The 26,619-nt window shown below is 45.0% G+C and overlaps 1 protein-coding gene across 1 annotated transcript in view; it reads left to right on the top strand.

Moving 5' to 3' along the window:
* Positions 1 to 26,196, top strand: part of LOC114683283 (multidrug and toxin extrusion protein 2-like) — a 47,366-nt gene extending 21,170 nt beyond the window's left edge. Inside the window, 11 exon segments of the mRNA XM_028857512.2 lie at positions 7,784 to 7,897; positions 8,628 to 8,695; positions 17,302 to 17,337; positions 17,339 to 17,411; positions 18,406 to 18,481; positions 19,392 to 19,461; positions 19,851 to 19,983; positions 23,440 to 23,534; positions 25,074 to 25,128; positions 25,382 to 25,507; positions 25,510 to 26,196. Coding sequence (XP_028713345.1) covers positions 7,784 to 7,897; positions 8,628 to 8,695; positions 17,302 to 17,337; positions 17,339 to 17,411; positions 18,406 to 18,481; positions 19,392 to 19,461; positions 19,851 to 19,983; positions 23,440 to 23,534; positions 25,074 to 25,128; positions 25,382 to 25,507; positions 25,510 to 25,616 — 953 coding nt within the window. The 3' untranslated portion in view covers positions 25,617 to 26,196.
* The last annotated feature ends 423 nt before the right edge of the window (positions 26,197 to 26,619 follow it).

The following is a 26,619-nucleotide window of genomic DNA, read 5'->3' as shown; positions in this document are numbered from 1 at the left end:
CTGAATGCCAGCCATTTGGTTGGCATGAGGTAAATCTGGAGTTTTGGTTTGTGTTTCCTTGGTGGCTGACGTTGTCCCAGTTTTTCGTACATTTGCTGGCCACGCTCTTCTTTGAGAACTACCGAATTCATTTACCTGTCAATTGATTGGATTAATTGCTCTTAGCTCCTTGTCTTCTTTATGTATTCTGGATATTGGTTTACTATCAGAAGAATAGCAGGCAAAGATGTTTCTCTCCCACTTTAAAGACAGCCTGTTCACTCTGGCAGTCATTCCCTTTGCTGTGTGGGGTTTTCCAGTTTCATACAATCCCATTTGCCAATCTTTCTCTTCTTTCTTGAGCCATTGGAGTTCTTTGCAGGAAGTCCTTGTCTAAGCTGACCTCTTTTTCAGTCTTTTTCTCTAGTGGTTTCTTGGTGTCATGTCTTACATGGATGTCTTTTATCCATTTTGATAGATTTTTGTACAGGGGGGAGGTACAGAGCTTGCATTTTAGTCTACTTGTGAAGATCCAGTCTCTCTCCCTCTTTCTTCCTCCCCCCTCTTTTTTCTTACACACACACACACACACACACACACACACACACACACACCTTTCATTGCTGGCAACAAGTATTCAGGTTTTAAAACAAAATGAATCTGTGAAAAGTGCTTCAAATAAGAACACATTTAAGTCCCTTCACCCAGCTTTTCTTCTAGCCTTTCGTTTGTATCCATTTCACTTTTAAAAGCTGACACAGATAAGTGAAAGCTGAGAGAACTTCTCAGTCGGCTCTGCAGCCTTGCAACTAAACATAAGGACCATGCATTAACTCCCTCTTGTCTGGCCACAGTTCTTAGTCATTTCAGGTTGTTTTCCAAGTCAAAATGAAGAAAATGATCTTGGATTTTTAACAGTACAGTTCCAGTGAGATCTCTCTATGTCCTGCACCTAAAGTGTGGTCTTACTCTCCTGTCCCTCTGTAGTGCTGGTGTTCCCAGACTCTATCCTGAGTTGTCTCTGGAGAGATATTGCAGCGAATGTCTGCAATAAGGGTTCCTACCCAGAGGTAAACACTTTGTAAGAACAGAGTAACAGCCTTCTGTTAAATACCACTTGTTTTAGGGTCTCCAAGGAGGCTGGTGGTGCTTTGTATACTAATAGATTTGTTCCTTTGCACCAGAGTGGAATGCAAAGGAAAAAGATAAAGGAGAAACTGTGTTTTAATTTTAGGTCGATAGGAGAAATTACAGATTTTTTTTTTTAAGGTGTGGAAAGAATGGGCTGGCAAGACGGTCCAGCAAGTAACAGCACTTCCCCACAAAGCCCAACTACCCGAGTTCAAGCTCCAGAACCCCAGGCATATGTAGAGAACTAAGTCCTGAAAGCTGCCCTTTGACCTCCACATACGTGTTGTGGCATGCCTGCACTCACAGACACATATCTCACAATTTCTTTCCTGATTTCTTCAATGACATTCTATTCAATCTCCAGGTCTTCGTATACTTTCTGTTGTTTCTGTTAATATTGACATATTTCCGGTGGTCTTCTCAGTAGCAAAATTACAATTATGAAGTAGCAATTAAAATAAATTTTTAGTTGAAGTTTCCTAAAACCATTGGAAATATGTGTTTTCTGATGGTATGACCCACAGGTTGAGAACCCCTGGTCTAGATGGTCCATCTGTTTATGTGAGGAAAGTAGTGAAATCACCCAACAGTACGGAATCCGGACTAGTGTGTCCACAGTGTGCCTTTATGGTGTTCATGTAATTGGGGCCCCGGTGTTAAGTGGGTATGGTTATTACATCGTCCTCTTAATGGGTCATTCTGCTGGCAGCTGCGTCTGCTTGAAGTCCATATCTGAGCACAGCTGCCTTCACGTGTCTCAGCTTCTGTTTTATTGGTGTATTTCTTCTGCTCTTCGAGTTTAGTGAGTGTGTCTTTACTGGGGAAGAGTGCTTCTTGTGGATAACAAGCAATTAACTGTTATTTTCAAGCCGATCAGATAGATACTCTAAATCAGTGGTTCTCATAACCTGTGTGCCACGACTCCTTTTGGGGTCGAATGACTCTTTCACGGGGGTCACCTAAGACCATCAGAAAGCACAGATGTTTACATTATGATTCGTAACAGTAGCAAAATTACATTTATGAAGTAGCAATGAAAATAACTTTATAGTTGTGAGTCACTCTAATATGAGAAACTGTACTAAAGGATCTTTTAACTGAAGAGTCAAGACCATTCACACTCAGAGCTATTGCTTAGAGGGGTTTGCTGATTTCTATGACTTTTTCTTGGTAGGGCTGGTTATTTATTTTTATTCTTTTCTCCTTTTTTGTGATCATCTTATTCATGTATTCATATTAGGGGCTGGATGCCTTTTTGAATGGGTCATGATTATTTCCCAGTTCTTCTTTGTTTATCTGTTCATTGAGTTTTTTCCCTGTGGTCTCATGATTGAGATTGCCTTGCTTTTTCTTTTGTGTGTGAGATACCTCTAAGTATCTTCTACAGTGTTGGCAGTGGTCATGAATTGCTTTAGTCTCTCCTCCCCCCCCCCAATAGCTTTATTTCTCTATTTATTTATTTGAAATAGAAAGTCTCATATATCCTAGGAAGCCTTAATTTTCTGATTCTCCTTGCCTCCATCCACCTCCTGATTGCTGGGATCATAGGCATGTGCCACAATGCCTTGCTTATGTGTTCTGGGAACTGAACCTTGAATTCTAGGCAAGTACTTTACCAACTGAGCTACAGCCTCAGCCCCACTTCATTTTGGTTTTAAAAGATAACCTTGCTGTATGTAGTAAGCTTGCTTGATGGTAGTTACTTTCTCATGGGTCTCTCTCTCTCTCTCATTCTCCTCTCCTACCTCTCTGTCTTTGTCATCTCTCTGTATCTCTCTCTGTCTCTCTGTATAAAATCACTCTACTTTCCTGACTTTTTGGATTTTTACTGAGAGGTTAGATGTTATTCTGTTGGGATTGCCTTTACAAGGAGGCTTTTTGTCCTTACAGACTTTAAGATTTCTTCATTTTGTAGTCTTGGCAAGTCCACTGTGGAGTGTGGAAGGGCTCTTCTCAGGTTTGTCTGTTTGGGCTTCTAGGTGTATGTTTGCTCTTGAATGGCTACCTCTTTGCTTACATTTGGGACATTTCCTACTGTAACTTTATTGAACAGATTTTCTGTACCCTTTTTTTCCTTTTTCATGTGTTTATATATGTGGTGTGTGCATGTCTGTGTATTCAGATGTGCTTGGGCACAGTGTGTGTTTGTGAAGCTCAAGGTTGACGTAGAGAATCTTCCTCAGTCACTCTTGCATCTTATTCCTTTGAGGCAGGGTCTTTTGGACTTGGAGCTTGTTTATATGGTTTAGGCTTTGTCCTAGATAGGGTCACTATTGCTGTGATGAAACACCATGACCAAAGCAACTTAGAGAGAAAAGAGTTTACTCAGCTTGTTCTTCCACATCACAGTTCATCATCAAAGGAAGTCAGGGCAGGAACTCAAACAGTGCAAGACCCTGGAGGCAGGAGCTGATGCAGAGGCCATGGAGGGGTGCTGCTTACTGGCTTGCTCCCCATGGCTTGCTCAGCCTGCTTTCTCTTATAGAACCCAGGGCCACCAGTGATGATGGACCAGCCTGACTCCATTTTAAGATTAAAAGCCATCTTGTTACAAGGTCAAAATTAGTTCATTCCTGTTTTCTGTAAAACTTGGGTTTGACCATGTCTTGACCCATTTTCTGGAATTTGACATTTTCCACACCCTATACCCTAACCTCCACCCTAGTGAGATGTTCTGCCAAATAATTTTGAAATGTTCTGCTAAGTTCCCATGTAACCAAAACCCTTGAAGAACCCCAGCCTGCAGTTGAGGGGCTAATATAAACCCCACCTCCTGTGTTTGGGGCCGTTTTCTCAAGCTCCACTTTAGGGAGATAGCTCTGTCAGAAAATAAAGCTTACTTAATTTGATCAAAGTATTTGGGCCATGTTCTTTACTGTTGTTTGGTGGGCCAGCCCAGGGGTGGCCTCACCCATAATGGCCTTCCCCCATGAATCACAAATTAAGAAAATGCCCTACAGGCTTGCCTAAAGCCCAGTCTTTCTTTTATTATTATTTCTAAATTTTTATTTCATGTACATTGGTGTTTTGCCTGCATGTATGTCTGTGTGAGGATGTTGGGTCCTCTGGAACTGGAGTTACAGATAGCTGTGAGTTGCCATGTGGATGCTGGGAATTGAACTCAGGTCCTCTGGAAGAACAGCCAGTGCTCTTAACCACTAAACCAATTCTCCAGCCTAAAGCCTATCTTTTTTTTTGGGCTCAAACTGCATGCCTTATCTAGCACTGGAGCAAAGCAGAAGATTCTGAGTCAAGCAGCGTCTACAAGCGAATTCCAGACAGTCAGGTACAAAAAAAACCCTGGCTCAAAAATATAAAATAATAAGAAGAACCCAAACATGAGTCTGTGTGGCATGGATGTCCTGAGTGGTTGATATACCATGAGATTCACTTACCTGTTCAGGAAGTGTCAATTGCAATACTTCTTATTAGGTACTTTGTTCTATTTTCCTTCTCAGCTGGTTTTGTGCAGGCTATGTGCTGTGCTTCCAGTCTTGTAAATTCATATGTATATCAGTCCCACTGTGTCTGGTACATTGCTTCTTGAGTCATCACCACTCTGCTCTTATAATCTTTCACTCTCTCTTTTAAAGATTTTAAGCTTGAAGTTTGATAAAGACATTTAGATCTCTCTTCTAACATTGTCAGTTATGGTCTTGATTAATTACCATCTAAAGCCTGATCTTAAGAAGATGTTTTCTCAACTGAAGGCTACCTTCTCTAAGATGACTCTAGCTTGTGTCAAGGGACATAAAACCAGCCAGCACGGTCTTCCCAGTCAGCCTACAGCAAGGATCACTTGTCTCTGTCTTCTGACACCCACCTGGCATGTCCATGAGTTCTGGGGATCTGGGTTTTGGTTCCCTTATCTGCATGACACACACCTTAACTTCTGAGCCACCTGCCCAGCTTTGTGTGTAGCTAGAGTTTTCTAGCCTTGCCCACAGTCAGGACAAATCTCTCTCACCTACCAGTCCCATAGCCGCTCAGACCCAACCAAGTAAACATGGAGACTTATATTGCTTACAAACTGTATGGCCATGGCAGGCTTCTTGCTAACTGTTCTTATAGCTTAAATTAATCCATTTCCATAAATCTGTACCTCGCCACGTGGCTCGTGGCTTACCGGCATCTTCACAAGCAGCTTTTCATGGTGGCGGCTGGCAGTGACTCTGACTCAGCCTTCCACTTCCCAGAATTCTTCTCCTCCTTGTCCCGCCTATACTTCCTCCTGCTTGACTACTGGCCAATCAGTGTTTTATTTACTAACCAATCAGAGCAACACATTTGTCATACAGAACATCTCACAGCATTTGTGCCTTTAATTTTCACTCACTTTCTTTCCCACAGACTTTTGGGTTTGATCACTTACATCACAGAATCCCTGGAAGTTAGGCTCATGCTTTTTAAAAAACGTTAATCAGTCTCATTTCTTTTCCCATTGCTGTGATAAGATACCTCAAGGAAAGCAGCATGTGGGAGAAAGGGTTTATTCCAGTTCACAGTTCAAGAACACAGCTCGTTATGGTGGAGAACTGGAAGGAGCTTGGGGCAGCTGGGCACATCAGCTCCGCACTCAGTGAGTAATGAGCGCAGACAGTACTGAGTCCACAATGCTGTGCAGCTCACTCTCCATTTTATACACTCCAGCATCAAAGACTGGGAGGGTCGCCACCCACAGTTGGTCTTCCCAACTCAGCCTAACCAAACTAACCCCACAGGCATGCCCAGAGGCCCATCGCTCAGGCCTTGCTGGATTCCACGGAGCTGATGATCAACCCTCCCCTTGACCTCTTCTTTCACCCCTGATAGAGCTTGAACTGCTCTATGGAAGATTTTGAAATTGTGTTTTTCACTTGATTAAGTGGCGTTTTTACTCCTAATGTTTCTTCTTGAATTTTTATGTTCAAACTTTAAATTTCTTCCCTGAATTTCTCATCTTTGTCATTGACTTTCTCTTCTATGTAGCTAACTTCCTTGTCGATATATAGAATTTGTCCCCTCACCTCATAAATCTGTTTGCTTTCTTCTTTGAAATCATTATTGTTTTTACTAATAGACTTCTGAATACTTTGTCTGGTGTTTCAACCATTTCTATAGCCTTGGATGTTACCTAAAAGTAGTGATCACTTGGAAGTGTGTGATGACTGTTCCTGGTTGTCAACATGACTACATACAGAATTAACTAAAACCCAAGTGGCTGGGTACATATGTGAGGGTTTTTTCTTAATTAAATTATTAATTAATTTAATTAAATTATTTGAAGTGGGAGGACCCACTTTTAATTCAGATCTTTTTAGGAGGGGAAATCCACTTTCCATCTAGATCTTTTGAGATGGGAAGACCCACCTTTACTCTGGGTCACACCTTCTCCTGGCAGCCTATACAAAGGGCATGGAAGAAGGAAGCTCACTCTCTTTGCCTGCTTGCTCTCACTCTCTCTCGCAAAGTCTCTATGACTTTGGGGGTTACGTTTCTAGCACATGAGCTTGGGGTACACACTCAAACCATAGCACCTCCAGTCTTTAAAACCTTTCATCTTACAGAGTTGAAAGGCTGTATCCATTATGCAGCAGCTCCCTGGCCTTCCCTCCCAACACCTACTCACACTTACCAGCCTACCCGTTTCTATCACTCTGGTCACTGCCAATTCCTCCTGGCATTGGGCCTACTCAATATGGGTCATTTTGTAATTTGCTTATTTCAGGAGGATTTCCTTCCTTTGTGAGAGGATCTTACATTGTTTGTATGAACATTGGTTTTCCACTTGCTGTTGAAGATGATTTGGCTTGCTTGTCTTAGTCAGGGTTTCTGTTGCTGCCATGAAACACTATGATGAAAAAGCACCTTGGGGAGGACAGGGTTTATCTGGCTTACACTTCCATACCACTGTTCATCATCAAAGGCAGTCAGGACAGGAACTCAAGCAGGGCAGGAACCTGGAGGCAGGAGCTCATGCAGAGGCCATGGAGGCGTGCTGCTTACTGGATTGCTCTTTATGGCTTGTTCAGCCTGCTTTCTTATGGAATCCAGGACCACCAGCCCAGGGATGGCACCACCCACAATGGGCTGGGCCCTCCCTGGGCCCTCTCCCATCAATCACTAATTAAGAAAATGCCTATCTACAACCAGATCTTCTGGAGGTATTTTCTTAATTGAGGCTCTCTCCTCTCAGATGACTTTAGCTTGTGTCATAAAACTATCCAGTGCACGTGGGCTGTGGTGTAATGATGGTGTGAACAGGGACATACAAACCGCTCTTCTGCCCCAAATCTCATTTAACTTTTGGTTCTATACCCAGAAGAAAATCGCTGAATGGCTCAGTTATCACACCATTGACTTTTAGAGGAATCTCCTTTTTTTTTTTTTTTAAATGTTCTTAATAACAGCATACAAGGGTTTCTATTTCTCTGTATCTGTCAATCTTTATTATTTTCTACTTTTCTTTGTTGTGGGTGAAGGGTGCTGTTGATAGCCTACTGGTTAGCACCAGCTGGTAGCTCACTGTGGGTGTTTGTCTATGTATTTGGTTGTGGAGACAGCCCCTCACATTGCCAGCTTGGTCCCTTCCTTCCCCAGCTGTGGTCTTCCCTGACACTCTGTGTCCCGCCTCTGTGTGAGAGGCGGTGGCTGTGGTACAGTGAGTGTGTCTGCTTTCTCGCCTCCTCTCCAGGTTGGACGAGGGAATGCCTCCAGGAGTGGAGCTCCTACACCCGCCTGGCCATCCCCAGTATGTTCATGGTGTGCATCGAGTGGTGGACCTTCGAGATTGGGACCTTCCTTGCAGGTCTGTCCACACCCAGGGGAGCCCGCACACAGCCTGGGCAGTTACAGTCCAGAGGTTCCCCGGAAACGGAAGCTCTGCTTCTATCTCCGGTGTCTTGTGGGGTCCTCTAGGGGCTTGCAACGCAGGCGCGAACCCTCAGCCAGCTGTCAGCGCACGCGCAGCGGCAGGGCTTTCCCTCGGTTTCGCGCTGTGGCTTGTGAACAGGGAAAGGGAGGCTCATTCATGGATTGGGAACCCAGGTGTCTTGACTCTCTGTCCACCTTGCTAGCTTGGCCAGGCCTCACAGCGGAGTGTGGCTCCATGCCAGCTGTGACCTGTGCTTCTGCTGGAGCTGTAATTAGCCTGCTCTTATTTCTGGAAATGTTCATAGTCAGACAGCAATGGCGATGTTCTGGGGACATGCTTCAGTTGTCCCCAAAGCTGTACGCGCTGTCCTGCCTCCCTTCTCCCCGTGTGACTCCGGAGACACCCGCAACCCCAGGAACCTCACCTTACCCTACAAAACCTACAAGAAGAGATGGCTAGGATCTTTGCATCTGGCCTATTCTTGACTTCTTTTAAACGAAAATACGGGCCAGAAGCTGGGGATATAGTACAATTGCATCCTGTAACATGCACGCACGCACGCACGCATGCACCCCTATATACAAATACATATGTGTTCTAGTTCCGTAAAGAACGGCTCCTCTGGTCCACTATTTGACTTGTATTGTCTGAGTTGCTGTTTCAGGCCTTGTTAATGTGACAGAGCTGGGAGCCCAGGCTGTCATCTACGAGCTGGCGTCTGTTGCCTACATGGTAAGAACATGAGTGACACTCTGCACTTTCTCTGTGTAAATCCTCCGGGCCATCGTCACTACATTTACAGTGGTGGGGGGATGGGGGGAGGGAGACTTGGGTCCTGATCGTCTCTTTTCCCTTTGTGAGGCATGGGCTCCTCACCTAACTTTTCTGTGTTTCACTTTTTTTTTGGTTAAGAAGGGAAGGGAAATGTAGCCATGTAGCTGCGCACTGCAAGCGAGGACTGAATGAGACCCTGCGCGTCAAGCAGCAGGTTGCCTGGTGTATTCAGTTAACCAGTGCGGAGTTATTGCTGGGACTTGGACGTGAATGTGAGGGATCAGCTCCTGTCCTCCTATGGCCTGTGGCCAGGTCAGGAGACAGAGACAAAGGAAAACCTGAATGTCTCGGGATCTCACCTGTGTAATGATGAGCTAATAAAAAGCAAATCAGGGTCTGAGATGCGTAAAAGCAGAGATGGCTGTCTTTTAAACAGGGTAGTCAGGAGTGTTTTTCTGCTCCCTGGGTTAAGCTGAGCCTCATAGGATGAGAGCAGTTAGCCTGGGGAGCCCAGGGTTGGCAGCCGACTGTGGAACCTGGGTGGAGGCTCTGTGTTGGGATACTACTTGGTGCTGCTGGGGCACTCGCTAAGAGAGAGGGAGGCAGGAGGTGGAGCGGCAGGCAGGCCCATTTGCTCCCAGGAAGCAGAGGTGTGTGGGCCTGGGGAGGCAGGGGAGGCTGCTGGAGTCACTCAGGGGAGGAACTAGGAGGGTACCAGGAGGACGGACGTAGATAGACAGAGTGTGAGGAAGCAGAGTGGCTACAGAATACAAAACGGGAAACAGGCTCAGTACAGCGAGCTGGCTTGGACAGCTGCCGGATGGTGCCTGTTATCTTTTGATGCTTTTCAAATGTTACAGCCCCATACTGACACAAGATACTCTGGTTGCCTCTTGTTTTCAAAGGGGTTATGAGCCATTTTGCATACCTTTTTAAAAAAACAATCATAGCCGTGGGCGCACGCTTTAATCCAGCACTCGGAGGCAGAGCAGCGGATCTCTGTGAGTTCGAGGCCAGCCTGGCTAAAGTGAGTCCAGAAAGCAAAGCACAAGAGAAACTGTTCAAAAAACCAAAAAAAAAAAAAAACAATCATAAAAGTGAGGGCAGGAATGTGGTGCAGTTGAGAATACTTATCACAGCCAAAGCCCTGGAATCAACTGTCAGCTTCAGACAAAGTGAGTGTGGTGGCACACACCTGTAACATCAGCACTCGGGAGGGAGAAGCAGGAAGATGAGGAGTTCAAGGTCATCCTCAGCTATATAGTGAGTTCGAGGCCAGTATGGGCTACACAAGACCTCATCTCAACAAGTAAATAAATATAAAAATGGCAAAAAAAAAAAAAAAAGAATTGACTCATCATCTTGGAAAAGAGACTCTGAAGAGGAGGCCGGGTCCACAGAGGTAGGAGTGGAAGGAATCCCGACCACAGGCGCAGGAGGAAGCAGGCCAGGAGGAGTGTGGAGAAGGAGCCAGGAGTGAAGGGGGGCAGCGGAGGAGGTGAGGTCAGTGTGGCCCTGGGCCGCTGCAGACCTCTGGAGTGAGGGACCCGGATCAAAGGACTGACTGCAGGAAGGGCAAGAGGCAGCTGAGGGACAAGCTGCCTGAAGCTCGGCTGTCATGGCGGCTGTGTGGGGCGAGGAGGCCCCTGGTTTTGTTTCTGCTTTGAAGCGGGGTAATGGAGCTGTGTGGCCCAACAGTGGAAACCTGCTAATCCTGTTTCATGTTTAGGGTTCTGTTTTCCCACCTGTTAAGTCACGGACTCCTAGGTTTTTATATTATTGTTATTATTTATTGTTGTTGCTTTCATTATTTTGAAGCAAGGCCTTGCCATCTTCCCAGGCTGGTCTTGAACTCTTGAGTTTAAGTGATCCTCCTGCCTCAATGTCCCGAGTAGTTGGGACTACAGGTGTATGCCATCATGTGATTTTTTTTTTCTTTTCATTGTGGTAAACGCATCTAACATAAATTCACCTTCTTTGCCACTTACAGTTTATAGTTTGCTAATGTTGTTAACATTCAGTGTTATACAGCAGTTTCCAGAACTTGTCATCTTGCAGAATGAAGTCTGTATCCCTTACATCCTCTCTTCCCATCATCCATCTCATCTCTGGCTCCTGCGACCATCATCCACTTCCTGTTCTGTCACAGCACACACATACACACATACACATGTACACACACACACACACACACACACACACACACACACACACACACACAGAGTTAGACATGGAGAAACAGTAATTCTTTATGGTTCTCATGGTAAACAAGTCCTCCAGGTAAGCTTGTTACGAAATGAATCTGAGGCACTTGCTTCTCAACAAAAACCCAGAGAGAGTTACTGGAAACAGGCCCAAAGGAGACAGAGGAGAGTCCATGTCCCAAGAGCTTTCAAGGGGAACATGCAGGGGCTGTGCCCAGGCACGACCTGGCATCCTAGACTTGCCTGGCTCTTCCTTCACTGGCCATTGAAAACAACCTTCATCACATGGGGTGGAGTGGTCAGAAAAACTAGGGAACCTATGAACACCAAGACTTCTGGGGCCTATAAATCTAGAGAGTTTTTGTGCAGTAAGTACCTTAAACATTGACATGTAGGGTTTTTGTTTGTTTGTTTGTTTGGAGACAGGGTTTCTCTGTGTAGTTTTGGTACCTGTCCTGGATCTTGCTCTGTAGACCTGGCTGGCCTCGAACTCACGGAGATCCACCTGGCTCTGCCTCCCGAGTGCTAGGATTAAGGACGTGTGCCACTACCGCCTGGCTGGGTTTTTGTTTTTTGACAGTTCTTGCTGTGTATCCATGGTTGGTCTTGAACTCAAAATCTTCCTGTCTCAGCCTCTCCAGTGCTGGGATTATAGATGTGTCTCATCATGTCTGGAACTAAGAGTTTCTCCTTAGAGTGTAGCGGTGGGGGAGTGAGGTGGGGTGGGTGCCTTGGCAACTCAGTGAGACCCTGACTCAAAATAAAGTCAACAGAGGGTTGGGAACATAGCCTAAAGGTAGAGCACTTGCTGGCATGCACAGATCTCAGAGTTCACTGTCTAAGTTTCTCTCCCTGCAACCATGTCCTGTTCTTACCAAGAAAAAGGTTCTCACCTTTGATAACTGGATGTTGTATGTCATAATTGTCCTTTCACGTTTTAGGGCTATCTGAAAAAACTGATGGTACAATATGCCTTTTATAAATATGTACAGATTCAAGTTGGTGATTCTTAAATCACACAAAGAAATACAGTCCCAGTAATGACCCAAGTCTTCCACGGGGCAGTGGTACAACACATAAAGTCAGGCGTGTGGCATGCACTTGTAATCCCCAGGCAGGGAGGTAGGGACAGGAATATTCCTGGAGTCCCAGGTCCCAGTGACTCCTGAAACAAGGTGGGCAGCACACGAGGAACAGCATCTGAGACTGACCTCTGGCTTCCACCCGTGTGCATGCAGAGACAACCCACCCACCCCACTAAATAAATAATAGTGTATGCAGAGACAACCCACCCACCCCACTAAATAAAAAATAGTGTGTGCACAGACAACCTACCCACCCCACTAAATAAATAATAGTGTGTGCACAGACAACCCACCCACCCCACTAAATAAATAATAGTGTATGCATGCACAGACAACCCACCCACCCCATTAAATAAATAATAGTGTGTGGATGCACAGACAACCCACCCACCCCACTAAATAAATAATAGTGTATGCACAGACAACCCACCCACCCCACTAAATAAATAATAGTGTATGCACAGATAACCCACCCACCCACTAAATAAATAATAGTGTATGCAAGACAACCACCCACCCACTAAATAAAAAATAGTGTGTGCACAGACAACCCACCCACCCCACTAAATAAAAATAGTGTGTTCACAGACAACCACCCGCCCCACTAAATAAATAATAGTGTATGCACAGACAACCCACTCACCCCACTAAATAAATAATAGTGTATGCACAGACAACCCACCCACCCCACTAAATAAATAATAGTGTATGCACAGACAACCCACCCACCCCACTAAATAAATAATAGTGTATGCACAGATAACCCACCCACCCACTAAATAAATAATAGTGTATGCACAGACAACCCACCCACCCACTAAATAAATAATAGTGTGTGCACAGACAACCCACCCACCCCACTAAATAAAAATAGTGTGTTCACAGACAACCCACCCACCCCACTAAATAAATAATAGTGTATGCACAGACAACCCACCCACCCCACTAAATAAATAATAGTGTATGCACAGACAACCCACCCACCCCACTAAATAAATAATAGTGTATGCACAGACAACCCACCCACCCCACTAAATAAATAATAGTGTGTGCACAGACAACCCACCCACCCCACTAAATAAATAATAGTGTATGCACAGACAACCACCCACCCACTAAATAAATAATAGTGTATGCACAGACAACCCACCCACCCACTAAATAAATAATAGTGTATGCACAGATAACCCACCCACCCCACTAAATAAATAATAGTGTATGCACAGACAACCCACCCACCCCACTAAATAAAAAATAGTGTGTGCACAGACAACCCACCCACCCCACTAAATAAATAATAGTGTGTGCACAGACAACCCACCCACCCCACTAAATAAAAATAGTGTGTTCACAGACAACCCACCCACCCCACTAAATAAATAATAGTGTATGCACAGACAACCCACCCACCCCACTAAATAAATAATAGTGTATGCACAGACAACCACCCACCCCACTAAATAAATAATAGTGTATACACAGACAACCCACCCACCCCACTAAATAAATAATAGTGCATGCACAGACAACCCACCCACCCCACTAAATAAATAATAGTGCATGCACAGACAACCCACCCACCCCACTAAATAAATAATAGTGTGTGCACAGACAACCCACCCACCCCACTAAATAAATAATAGTGTATGCACAGACAACCCACCCACCCCACTAAATAAATAATAGTGTATGCACAGACAATCCACCCACCCCACTAAATAATAATAGTGTGTGCACAGACAACCCACCCACCCCACTAAATAAACAGTAATGTCTTTGTCACTCTGCTTATCACCTGTCAACGGCTGCTTTTAGTTTCTGAGAACTAGTTAGTTTCTGAGAACTAGTCTCCTCATTCCACCCCTTCTTCGTGATGGTACAGCATCTTCAGCTATCACCGAGGACACTGAACCAAACCTTTAACGCTCTTTTCTGTTCCCTGAACTATCTGCTGTGTTTCTGCTGAGATCAGGTGGCCTTTTCTTACTGTCGCCCCTTTGTGGAGGATGTGTGCTCAGCTTTCCTCAGAACTCTCGTGATGTATGACTGGTCCATGTATACTTATGGGTGGATGAATACATTGATTATGTCCTCTGGAATTTTTACCTTTCTTTATTCTATACATCTTTCTTCCTTTCTTCCTCCATGGCTAGTTGTGTGTGTGTGGCGCTGGCTGGCTGGCCCCTGGCATCCTCCTCTCCTCCTTTTCTCCCTCCTAGCTCTTCTCTCTTGAGCCTAGGGTTCTCCTGCTATTTATTCTCTCTGCCTGGCAGCCCACCATTTCTCTTCTTGCCTAGCTATGGGCCATTCAGCTCTTTATTAGACCAATCAGGTGTTCTAGGCAGGCAAAGTAACACAGCTTTGCAGGTTAAACAAATGCAACATAAAAGAATGCAGCACATCTTTGCATCATTAGATATTCCACAGCATAAATGAATGTTAAACTAACATTCCACAGCACTGTGGTTTCTCACAGTTTCTCCCTGAGTGTGATGCTGGAACCTGCTGGCCTGGTCCAAGGCTGGGTATGATTGCTCGGTGTTACTGAGATACACAGGGGCACGCTCGACTGCCTCAGTGTTAGTGAGGTGTGCAAATACATGCTCTACTAGTCTAGTGTTAGTGAGGTGTGCAAATACATGCTCTACTAGTCTAGTGTTAGTGAGATGTGCAGGTGCACACTCTACTAGCTTAGTGCTAGTGAGGTGTGCAAATACACATTCTACTAGCCTAGTGTTAGTGAGGTATGCAGGTGCACACTCTACTAGCTCAGTGTTAGTGAGGTGTGCAGGTGCACACTCTACTAGCTCAATGTTAGTGAGGTGTGCAGGTGCACACTCTACTAGCTTAGTGCTAGTGAGGTGTGCAAATACACATTCTACTAGTCTAGTGTTAGTGAGGTATGCAGGTGCACACTCTACTAGCCTAGTGTTAGTGAGGTGTGCAGGTGCACACTCTACTGGTCTAGTGTTAGTGAGGTGTGCAAATACATGCTCTACTAGTCTAGTGTTAGTGAGGTGTGCAAATACATGCTCTACTAGTCTAGTGTTAGTGAGGTGTGCAAATACATGCTCTACTAGTCTAGTGTTAGTGAGGTGTGCAAATACATGCTCTACTAGTCTAGTGTTAGTGAGGTGTACAGTTGAACGCTCTACTAGTTGTATTTAGGTGGAGGAGGGAGCTACATGAGCTGGATATTCATCTGTTTCTTAGAATATCCAATATGTATTTATAAACATTTTATTCCATTTAGCCTGAGGCTTGTTTTTTATTTTTATTTGTAAATTTCACCCTGTGTTAGCACAAATCACTTGTACAAGAAAATGTGTTTCCTTGTGAACTCTTCATGTTGCTCATTTGTCTCCAACTAAAAGATGGTTATGCAGACTTGGGCACAAATCCTACATATTCCTGTGCAGCCAGGCCTATTTTAAAAAGTGTGTGTGTGTGTATGTGTGTGTGTGTGTGTGTGTGTGTGTCCTATGTGTGCATGTGTGCAGGTGCAGACACATGAAGGCCAGGGAGAAACGTCAGGTGTCCCACTCTTTCACTCTCTATCTTGAGCCAGGGCCTCCCCCCAAACCTGGGGCCAAGCTGGTGGCCCGTGGCCAGCAAGCTGCAGCGACCCTCTCGTCCCTTTCCCTGCCCTGCAGTGCTGAGGTTCCGGGCTTGCACGGTCATGACTGGCTTTTCACATGGGTGCCGGGGATTTGAACTCACCTGCTAAGCCATCTCCCCGACTCCATTTTCAAGTTAGTAATCTTAAAAATTAATATATAACTCTACCAACCCAAGTTAATTTTCAACATGATAAGAAACTAGACAGCTGCCAGGAGACGGTGCTTCCAGTAGAGATGAGACGCGAGAGCTGGCGTGTAAATTATCAAAGCAGACGCAGCCCAAACGAAAACTGTCTGTGTAGCCAGGGCTGCCCACAGAGTTGAAGGGCAGCGCCAGGTCGTGAGGTGATCATTTAGGATTCAGAGATGACGCTGAAGGTTCGCTGATGGTCTGTTTAAGAAGCACAGAAACAGCCAGGAAGTGGCGCACGCCTTTAATTCCGGCATTGGGGGGGGGCAGAGGCAGGCGGATCTCTGTGAGTTCGAGGACAGCCTGGTCTACAGAGAGAGGTTCAGGACAGTCAGGCTACACAGAGAAACCCTGTCTCAAACAAGAGCAGCAAAAAAACATGAAGAAGAGGAGAAGGAGGAGAAAGAAGAGCACAGAAACAGAGCTTGGGGTTTCTATAACCAAGAATTAAAAAAATCAAACTTTGGTACTTGAAGTTGAAGGGAGTCTAGTTGCTGTGATAGACTACCCCAACAAGAGCAACCTAAGGGAGAAAGAATGAATTTGGCTACAGTTTTTGTTTCGGGGTGCAGTCCATCGTGGCAGAGAAGTCCCAAGGGCAGGAGCTCGAGGCAGCTGGTCATACTACAACTGAGACGTATACAGTGATGAACGCGTGTGCTCAACTCCTCCTTCCCTCCTCCCCTCCTTTCTTCCCTCTGTTCACTTATTTTTGAGACAGGTCTTATGTTGCCTGCACTGGCCTGGAACTCACTCTGTAGCCCAGGCTGGCCTCCAACTCACAGAGATCTTCCTGCCTCTGCCTCCCGAGTGCTGGGATTAAAGCGTGCACCACCACACTCAGCCAAAACTTTCTCCTTTTACACAGTCTGGGGACCCAGTCTAAGGAATGGTGCCACCCACGGCAGATAGATCTTTTCCCCACAGACATGCTCAGAGTCTGGTTTCCCAGGTTGCTCTAGATCTCATCACGTTGACAGTTCTGTTTGTCTATCCCACTCTCAGGAAGTTAGAGAGTTCGCTTTCACGAGCCTTCACTGAGTTCTGCAGTAAAAGTTCTAGGTGGTTTTCACATAGTTCCTTCAACTTTTAGAAATTATTTACCTGTTGTATATAGATAAATATACCCTAAATCTGACCTTGTAGGTTGTATTTTAAACTAAGTTGTGATAGTGTTTGTGTGTTTGCTAGTAAAGGAAGTCCCTCTTCCCCTCTGACCCCACCCCTACCCCCACCGAATCCAGCTCTGCTCTGGCTTGCTTGGATTAAGGCTCTAAGGGGTGCACTGTACCACTTACTAGTGAAGAAATCGGGTTTCAAGGCGGGTGAGCCATCTGTTTCTAGTCACACGGCTCGGATGTAGTAAGAACTTTCTAGAACCTAGATTGTAAAGTCTGTCTGAAGTCTCCACATGGTTGGATGCTACTGCTTTAACATTCAGGTTTCTATGATTGCTCACCCCCAGGTGCCCTTTGGCTTCGGTGTGGCTGCCAGTGTCCGCAGTGGGCAATGCCCTGGGGGCAGGGAATGCTGAGCAGGCCCGATGTTCCTGTACCACGGTTCTTCTGTGTGCTGGTGAGCAATATCTGTGGCGTCCATACTGAATTTAGTGTATTGTCTGAGCTGAATATCTGAGATGGGTAAATTTGTTAAGAGCAAAGCTTACTTCTCACAGCTTTTAGGGCTGATCAAGCCCTGGATCTTGGTACTACCAGGTCTGGTTATCTGGTGAAGTCAGCTCTCAGCTTCCAAGATCTGCTTCATGTTTGATTGTCTTGAAGGGAAGAGCCATGTGAACTCTTGTGATGGAAGAGAAGGAAGTGGAAAAGGTGGGGGGTCCCCAGTCAGGCCCTTTTAGAACAACACACACACACACACACACCACACACACACACACACACACCACTGGAATCCAATAAAAAAATGATCAATACCAAATACCAAAAAAAAAAGAAAAAAAAAAAGTAAGAAAAATAAAAACAGAAAAAAAAAAAAAAAAAAAAAAAAAAAAAAAAAAAAAAAAAAAAATAAAGCTCGATGACATTAACATTGTCGGCTGGAACCTAAGAACCCCCCCACACACCACCCACACACCCCCCCCCCACCCACACCACGCATGCCTCAGCACCGCCCTGGTGATCCAGTCACTCCCCTTCTACGTTGGGAGTGAAATTTCACCCTGAGTACCAGAGGGACAAAAACATTCAAAATGTAATCCTCATGTTCCCGAGGGTTCTACTCTGAGGAACAGACTCCCTTAGAAGGAACCTAAGACAGCAGATCTTAGTTGGCTTTTTCTTATAGAGTAAAAAAGAATTACTATTTACACTGTAGCGCTGATTTTGTGACATGGTTTCACCACATTGCCCAGGCTGGTTCTGAATGCCCAGGTCACAAATTTAAGCAATCCTTCTGCCTCAACTTCCCACATAGCTGGGTCTGCAGGTGCATGTCCTTGCACCCAGCTGCATCCTTACGTTTCTCAGATGACTCATGCAAATCTCCCATGGGAAGCTTTGTCACATTCAGGAGAACTGTTGCTTCCTGTGACTCCGTCTGTATTTCCCAGGTGTCTGTGCGCTCCTGGTGGGAATTCTGCTGGCGGCCTTGAAGGATGTGGTTGGCTACATATTCACCAATGACAAGTAGGTGGACGTCCAGAAACCGTCTTTGCTCTTAGGATTTTTTCACTGCATTCTTCTGGTTATGAGGGGGCATTGCCCTTCACTTCACAGGAAGGCTCGTAGCACAGCCAGGAAGGAGAGGTGGGCACAGATGAGAAGTAAGGGTGAAGGATGCCAACCCGTGCAAATCACTCCCCTCTTCCAGTACCCACGCCATTCATCAGACCTGAGTGCGGCTTTGCTCTGAGAAATGGAAGAAAGCATATGGGCTAGTCTCACCCCCTGACAGGCACCTTACAGGACAGCACACCTTATAGGGATGGTGGCCATCCCCTCATCTGAGGTCGTGTTTGCAAAAGTCATAGACTCAATCTTATACTTTTATTGTGTTTTCTGTAACAATAATTACATAATTATTTATGTATAAGAAATTGTCTGTTGAGTAAAATAAACCATTATCAGCCTGGCCTGGTGGAATAGACCTGTAAGTGCAGTTATTCAGGAAGCAGGGACAGGAAGATCACAAGTTCAAGGCCAGCTTGCCTTGTACAACTTAATGAGACTCTGTCTCAAAATAAATATCTTTTTAAAAGAAGAAAAATCCTTTATAGTGTCAGAAACTATAAATTAATAAAATTTGAATTAGTATGGTTTTATCATATACTTAAAATGTAATGTTTGCACTAAATTGCTACGCTTGTGATTTAAAAAAAATAGTGTGCGTGCACGGACATGCACACATTCTCATAAATGTACATGCCATAGTATGTGTGGGGAAGTCAGCAGGCAACTGATGGGTGTTGATTCCCCTTCTACCATGTGAATCCTGGGGATGGAACTCAGGTCATCAGGCTTAGCCGAAAGCACCTTTGTCCGCAGAGCCATCTTACTGACTCAGATGTGTCACTGACTACTGCCTCCTCCTGAACAGGGACATAATTTCCCTTGTGAGTCAAGTGATGCCCGTCTTTGCTCCATTTCATCTGTTTGATGCGCTTGCGGTAAGTATTCAGTGATTTCACTCTGATACGTGTGGAAAACGTTCCCAGCCTATTCATCTGAAAGTTGCATGTCTGTGATTTAATGTCTGCGTGTCCGTCAAGGGTCCTTGCCTGGCTCTCATCTGAGTGTCTAGAGTGATGTGCTGGCCAAACGGCATGGTGACTGCTGGATATGTCCAGGCAGGTTGGGTAGTGGTGGGCTAACTCTGACCACTAGAGGGTCTCTCCTGGGCTGGTCTTCTGTGGACCTGCGGATGTTTAAAGACCCTCTGGCTACATCCCGGAGCCATCCCTGGAGGCTTATTCTTAGTATGAACAACTGCTGTTTGTGGTGTGAACTTAAGGTCATTGTTGTCCGGCTCTTCTTACTGTTGGCTTCCTCCCTGCAGGGCACCTGTGGCGGGGTCCTGAGAGGTACCGGAAAACAAAAGATAGGCGCTATCCTGAACGCCATTGGTTACTACGGGTTTGGTTTTCCTATCGGAGTATCTCTGATGTTTGCTGCTAAACTTGGAATAATAGGTATGTGTCTGCTTCCTTAGTGACCATCGATCTCACTGGTGTAGTAAAATCAGTCACCTGAGGGGTAAAGCAGCTGACTGGAAACTTGTTCTGTGGACAGGGAGGCGTTCCTGCACGCGGCCTGCTGCCGCAGGAGTGAGAGGACGCTCCTAGTGTTTCTCCACTGAAGGGCATGATGGATTGCGGGCTGCAGTGTGCACGTGTGCCTATGGCTTTAAATCATGTTTAAGAAGTGTCTGTGGAGGCTGGTGAGGTGATTCATTGGTAGAAGCACTTGCCACGAGCTCATGACCTTGTTCAGTCCCCTGTTCAATCCACTGTGAAAGGAGAGAACTAACTCCTGGAAGTTGACATCTGACCTCATGGCACGTGTGCCCACACTCTCACATGTACATCGTAACCCATATCCACCACACATGGTCACATACGCACACAATCATATATACTATACATGTATGCATACAATCATATACATACACAACCATACATGCACAATTACACACAAACATAATTACATACACACATAATCATACATATACAATCATACATGCACACAATCATACACCACTGTTTGAACATAATCATAAGCATACAACCATACATACACAATTACATATACACATAATCACACACAATTATGCACACATAATCATACACAATTACATATATACAAATAATAAATTAAAATGTAAAAGAATTGACTGTGGAATCTGTTTTATGGAATGCTTTTAACAAAAATGTCTGAGGATTTGCCAAATGCTGTTTTGGTGCCTGTGGAAACAATTCTGTAATTTTTAGCCTTAGGTCAAATAAGAAGGTGGGTCTCCCTTATAACCATCCTGATTATGATGTACTAATTGAACTGCTAGACTTTTAAGTTACTATTTATATGGATTTTGAAATTCACTGTAGTTTTCTTTTTTGTATATTTTTGTTGGTGTGGTGCATGCTTGAGCCCATGGCCTTGCAAGAGCTAGGCAAGCATTCTGCTCCTGAGACGCAGCCTCAGCCCTTGTCAGAGCATACTATTAATAGCATTACTTATATACAATGCTTACTTCATAAAATAAGTTTTGTATTCCCCAATGCAAGTTAAATAAGATTTATCTATTTTTGTAAGCATTTTGTGGAATTCTCCCATGAAGCTATTTTAACCTCGGATTTTTAAAGAAGTTTATGCACCTGAGAGCAGTCAGTTTCTGTTTGGACTTTTTATTGTGTCAGCATGAATAAACCACATAATTATTAGAAATGTTTTATTTTGAGGTTCAAAATGTTTATAATTGTGCAAAGTAATTTTAAAGTTGTATATGTGTTTTATGTATTCATTCACGGTTTTATTTTCTATACTTTTTTTAGTAGCAATGAATTTTATTTCACATTTAAAATAGTGCAGGTGGATCTGGGGATGCCTACCATGCATGATGCCCTGGGCTACATCCTTAGAACTGTTTTTTAAAGTCTAATTAGAGAGATGCATGACTGCCCCAATATGTGTGGAAATCATTCTTCCCATTCTGTCGAACCAGCACATTTTTTTATCATGTAACAAATTTTACTTTGTCCCATTTCTTTGCAAAACTCGAAATTACAGCTGGCAGAGGAGATGCACTATGTGCTGCCTCTTCGCCGCCTCTCCGGGAGGGGGCGTTTGAAAGGCTCCTGTTTATAAACCGTGGAGTGAGGAGCACTCAACACATATGCACCAATCACATGATCCTGAACCTTGCTTTAGGATCAGTTCCTAGAAATGGAATCTCGACATCTAAGGATTTACACTGTCATCCCATCTACATCTCAGCTGTAAGGATCTCCCCAGCCTCCGCCTAATGTCTTCGCAGGAGTAAATGTGAGAATCAATGTCAGCAATGGCTGATGAATGAATCGGGAGGCTATGTCCCAACTGACAGCACATTCCAACTCTGCACAGCTTGCTCTGCGGTGACTGTTGACACGGAAGTGGTGACTTTCAAGTGATTAAAAATAGTTTCTTCCGGGGCTGGAGAGATGGCCCAGAGGTTAAGAGCAGTTGCTGTTCTGACAGAGGACCCTGGTCTGGCTCCCAGAACCCATATGGCAGCTCACAACCAGCTGTATATAACTCCAGTTCTAGAGGGATTTAGCACCCTCTTCTGTCTTCTCCAGGCACTGCACATACATGGTGCAGTCACATACAGACAAAACACTGATATACATAAAATAAAATAAAAATCTTTAAGAAAGAGTTTCTTCTCATACATATTCTCTTATAGAGCTCTCTTGGGGTCTTAGACAGTCTTAGAATGGGAGTTGTAGACAGTTGTGAAGTATCATATGGGTGCTAGGAACCAAACCTGGGTCCTCTGCCAGAGCGGGAGTGCTCTTAACCCCTGAGCCACCTCTGCATTCCCAGCTCTCCATATTTTCATGTAACAGTTAGAGGAATGTCTTCCAAGCAAGCTACTTCTTTCCTCCCTCCCTTCCCCCCTTCCCCCTTCCTATCCTCCTTCCTTCCTTCCTTCCTTCCTTCCTTCCTTCCTTCCTTCCTTCCTCCTCCTTCTCCTCCTCCTCTTCTTCCTCAACACTCTCACTCTGTATTTCAGACTGGCTTGGAACTCACTTGGAATCCTGGGCTAGCCTTGAACCATTATCTTCCTGCTTCAGCCTCTTGAATGCTGGGATTGCAGGCATGAGCCACCATGCCTGGCTTCAAATAAAATTTAAAATTACCAGATCTCAATCTGGGCAGTAGTGGTAGTGCATACCTTTAATCCCAGCACTCAGGAAGCAGAGACAGGCGGATCTCTGTGAGTTTGAGGCCAGCCTGGTCTACAGAGCAAGTTACAGGATAGGCTCCAAATCTACACAGAGAAACCCTGTCTTCGAAAAAACAAACAAACAAAAAACAAAACAAAAAAAAACCCAGATCTCACATCCATCCATGCAGATACCAGTCTGAAACCCTTTCGTGGGTCCTGATTACCATGGATAAACAGGAACCCTGGACTTTTCTGTGGCTTACATGTCTCCGTGGCCTTCTCCAACACTGTCACTTCCTACCTGGCCTCTCTGCTCAAGGGGCTCCCAAGCTGGCATCTCCCTGTAGCATGCTCCTCTGGCTTTAGTCTGTACTGCAGGCCTGGACCTTCCCTAGGCTGGTTCAGGTCTCCACCTCAGAAGACACCCGGCCACTCATTCGGACTGCTCTGCGGGTCATCATTAACGACCAGAGAGTGCCTGCCACACACATCCACCACTTTTTAAATTTCCAGTTTGTTTTTTTGCTCATCATCTGTCTTTCGGCATCTCTAACAGCTCGGTGACAGACTTCAGTCTTCTCTGCTTCATGTTTATCTAAAATTTTTGAGAAGTTAATTTAACTGAAAGTTTGCTCCACTGAGTATGAGTTATCAAGGGAGCATTTTGATGATCATGGGAACGGAATTGATGGCCCTGATGTTCATTTTGCACCCACAGGCCTCTGGTCCGGACTGGTAGTCTGTGTTTTCTCCCAGGCCCTCTCATATTTAATCTACATCATGAGGACAGACTGGAATAGAGTTGCAGAGCAGGTAACAGTCTCCGTGTCATTTTAAATCACATCAACACTTGATCCCATGGTTGACAAGGCATTGGATCCCATGGTTGACAAGGCACTTGATTCCATGACTGACAAGGCACTTGATCCCATGGCTGACAAGGCATTGGATCCCATGGCTGACAAGGCACTGGATCCCATGGCTGACAGGCACTGGATCCCATGGCTGACAGGCACTGGATCCCATGGCTGACAAGGCACTGGATCCCATGGCTGACAAGGCACTGGATCCCATGGCTGACAAGGCACTGGATCCCATGGCTGACAGGCACTGGATCCCATGGCTGACAGGCACTGGATCCCATGGCTGACAAGGCACTGGATCCCATGGCTGACAAGGCACTGGATCCATGGCTGACAAGGCACTGGATCCCATGGCTGACAAGGCATTGGATCCCATGGCTGACAAGGCACTGGATCCCATGGCTGACAAGGCATCTTTCTTGGTAAAATGATAAATAAAATCCCACCAGTTTCTAGACAGACAACACATCATGAACCACACTGACTATGTGGGAAGCTGAAGAGAGACAGAAAGATGGTTCCTCTTAGCCAGAAAAGGAAACAGAAATTGGCCTCAATATATTTTTGTTTTTCTGTAAATAGAGTTAGAAAAAATAGTTTCCTGTTTATACTGATTAGCTCTTTTTAAGGCTTCATTTGAACTTTTTATTGATCCATTCTTACAAAGAAGTAATGTGTTAAATATTTGTGATTTGTGGGACATGTGGGCAGGGGTGGTGACCCATGTGAGTGTGTGAGCAGAGACTGTGCTCATCTCACTGTGGTGAGGCCTGATGTAAGACAGGTGGGTAGCCAGAAGGAAGAACCCTTAATAAGGAGGGAGGAGAGGGGGCTGGTTCAGGGATTCTGGCTGTCACCCTTTAGATTTCTGAGCCCTTTGGCTTTGCCTAATGGTCATGTTTTGTGTGTTTCTTAAGTTCATAATGATTTGTTGAGGGAATAGAATATACCGACTGTTGACCTGGGGGCTGGAGAGATAGATGGCTCAGTAAAGAGAACTGACTGTTCTTCCCGAGAATCCCTCTTTGGCTCCCAGCACCCACAAGGCAGCTGGCAACTGCCTGTAACTCCAGTTCCAGGGCATCTAATGCCCTCTTCTGGCCTCCATGGAAACTGCATGACATGGCCCACAGACATGCAAGCAAAAACACCCATACACATAATTGGAAAAAAAGTGATATTGACTTGGTCAGTAAACTAGCTTTTAGATGGTGATGTCACTTACCTTAGATTGGTTCTGTTATTCATATCTGGAGACACTAAAGACATAAGTGCAAACATGTTAACCCCTCAGCTTTTCTGTTACTGCTGCCAGTGGGGCCCTGGGAGATCAGCCATTTTCTGGTGTTGTCGCGTGACATTTTCATGACCAAGAAAGGCTGCTGCTGATATTACAGCCTTTCAGCACTAGCTTTAAATCGAAGCTTTAACAGAGAGCTACAGCTCGACTTGATTTCTACCTCATTTACTCATGCAGCCTTGTTTTTAGGCACAAGTTCGAGCTGGGCTAAAAAGCAACAAGGAGACAATACCCATGCCAGCAGGTAATGGTCCACTCTCTTTATCATTCTATTTCTGCTTTTATAAAGTCTGAAGCTCAGCTGTCCAGAGAGGATGAGTTTATGAGTTTCTGCTCTCGTGACAATAACATCTATCTCCGCCATAATTTGCCAGGCCAACTCAGAACGCTCCTGTTAAATGTTTCTTATGTCATTTCACGTTCACTAACTGATAACTGAGGATCATTTTTTAATACCACGGTGACAAAATGAATGTTCCACCGCTGTCTTCAAACAGATCTGCCCGTCTTGGAAAGAGAAGTTGTTGATGGAGTGATTTTGCCTGATATCATCAGACCGGAGAGCCAGGCTGGCCAGCTGGTAGTAGAAGAAAGCAGCCAGCATGCGGTGCCCACCGTCGGGGAGGTCTGACGGGGAGACAGCTGATCATCTATCGTGGGATGGCTCTGACTCTTTCTGTTGCTGTCCTCATAGCGGGGATTGTAGTGCGGGTTCTCAGTGACCGTGGCTAAGATGGGGTGCTCACCAGCCTGTGGACTGGTGATAATTGTGTGCCATGTCCTGAACATGGACATGAGCTTGTCAGTGGAACAGAAGCTTCTCTTAACTGTGGGTAGCAACGCTGCCCGTGAGCGTCTTGGTTACACTGAGACCCCACCCCACTGTACTGCAGGTCAAGAAAGATGCAGTGTGCTTGCCTGGTGTGAGCAAGGCCCTGTGTGTTGTTCAGCACTAGGATGTGTATGTGTGTGTGTGGTGGTGGTGGGGGGATGAACAAATGGATGAATAGCTATCCAAATTTGGGGGTGTGCTGGGGATAGAATCCACAAGCCTCAGCACATGCTGGGCAAGTGTTCTACCACTGAGCACTCCCAAGCCCCCAGAAGCTCCGCTTTTAAGAATGCTTTCACCTTATCATGGTTTCCAAATGCGTCAGTTTGATTTTTCCCTACTGTAAATGTGCTTTTACTCTTCCATGCATCCTCTGCTGCTGGATCCTCACAGTGAGTGAATATCAGGTACCTCTTCTACCTCTGTCTATGTAATGTGCCACAGAAGCACTTATAAAATAAATACCTAAGATCTAAAATACGTGCTGCGATTATTTGGGGCTATGATGTTATTATAAATGGTAACTTTTAGGTGTTACTTTTAAACACATATTTATACTAATTAGAAAAGATAGGGATTCTGTTGCTGTTGTTCCTTGACTCCACAATGCTTTGGTTTGGTTTCACTTTCCAGGAAGGATGTTTTTATTGCTTAATCTAGAAAATCTGGTCAAATCTATGATAATTTTTTAAAAAGTATATACTAAAATAACAAAAGAATACCAGGCATTCCCCAACACAAAGCTCCTGTTGCCCATAGTGGAGGAGAACAAAGCTCTGCAGTGTTAGTTAGCGTCCATGACTATACCATAAACCAGGTGTGATCAGTAGATACAGAGAAAACGTTTAATGTGTTTTGGAAGCTTCATCCTGTGGTCAGCTGCCTGTGTTGTCTGGGGGGGGG

The sequence above is a fragment of the Peromyscus leucopus genome, chromosome 8b, assembly GCF_004664715.2.
Source record: "Peromyscus leucopus breed LL Stock chromosome 8b, UCI_PerLeu_2.1, whole genome shotgun sequence".
In the NCBI taxonomy this organism is placed as follows: domain Eukaryota; kingdom Metazoa; phylum Chordata; class Mammalia; order Rodentia; family Cricetidae; genus Peromyscus; species Peromyscus leucopus.
Note: the sequence above shows the minus strand (reverse complement) of the source record. Positions and strands in the feature narration are given on the sequence as shown.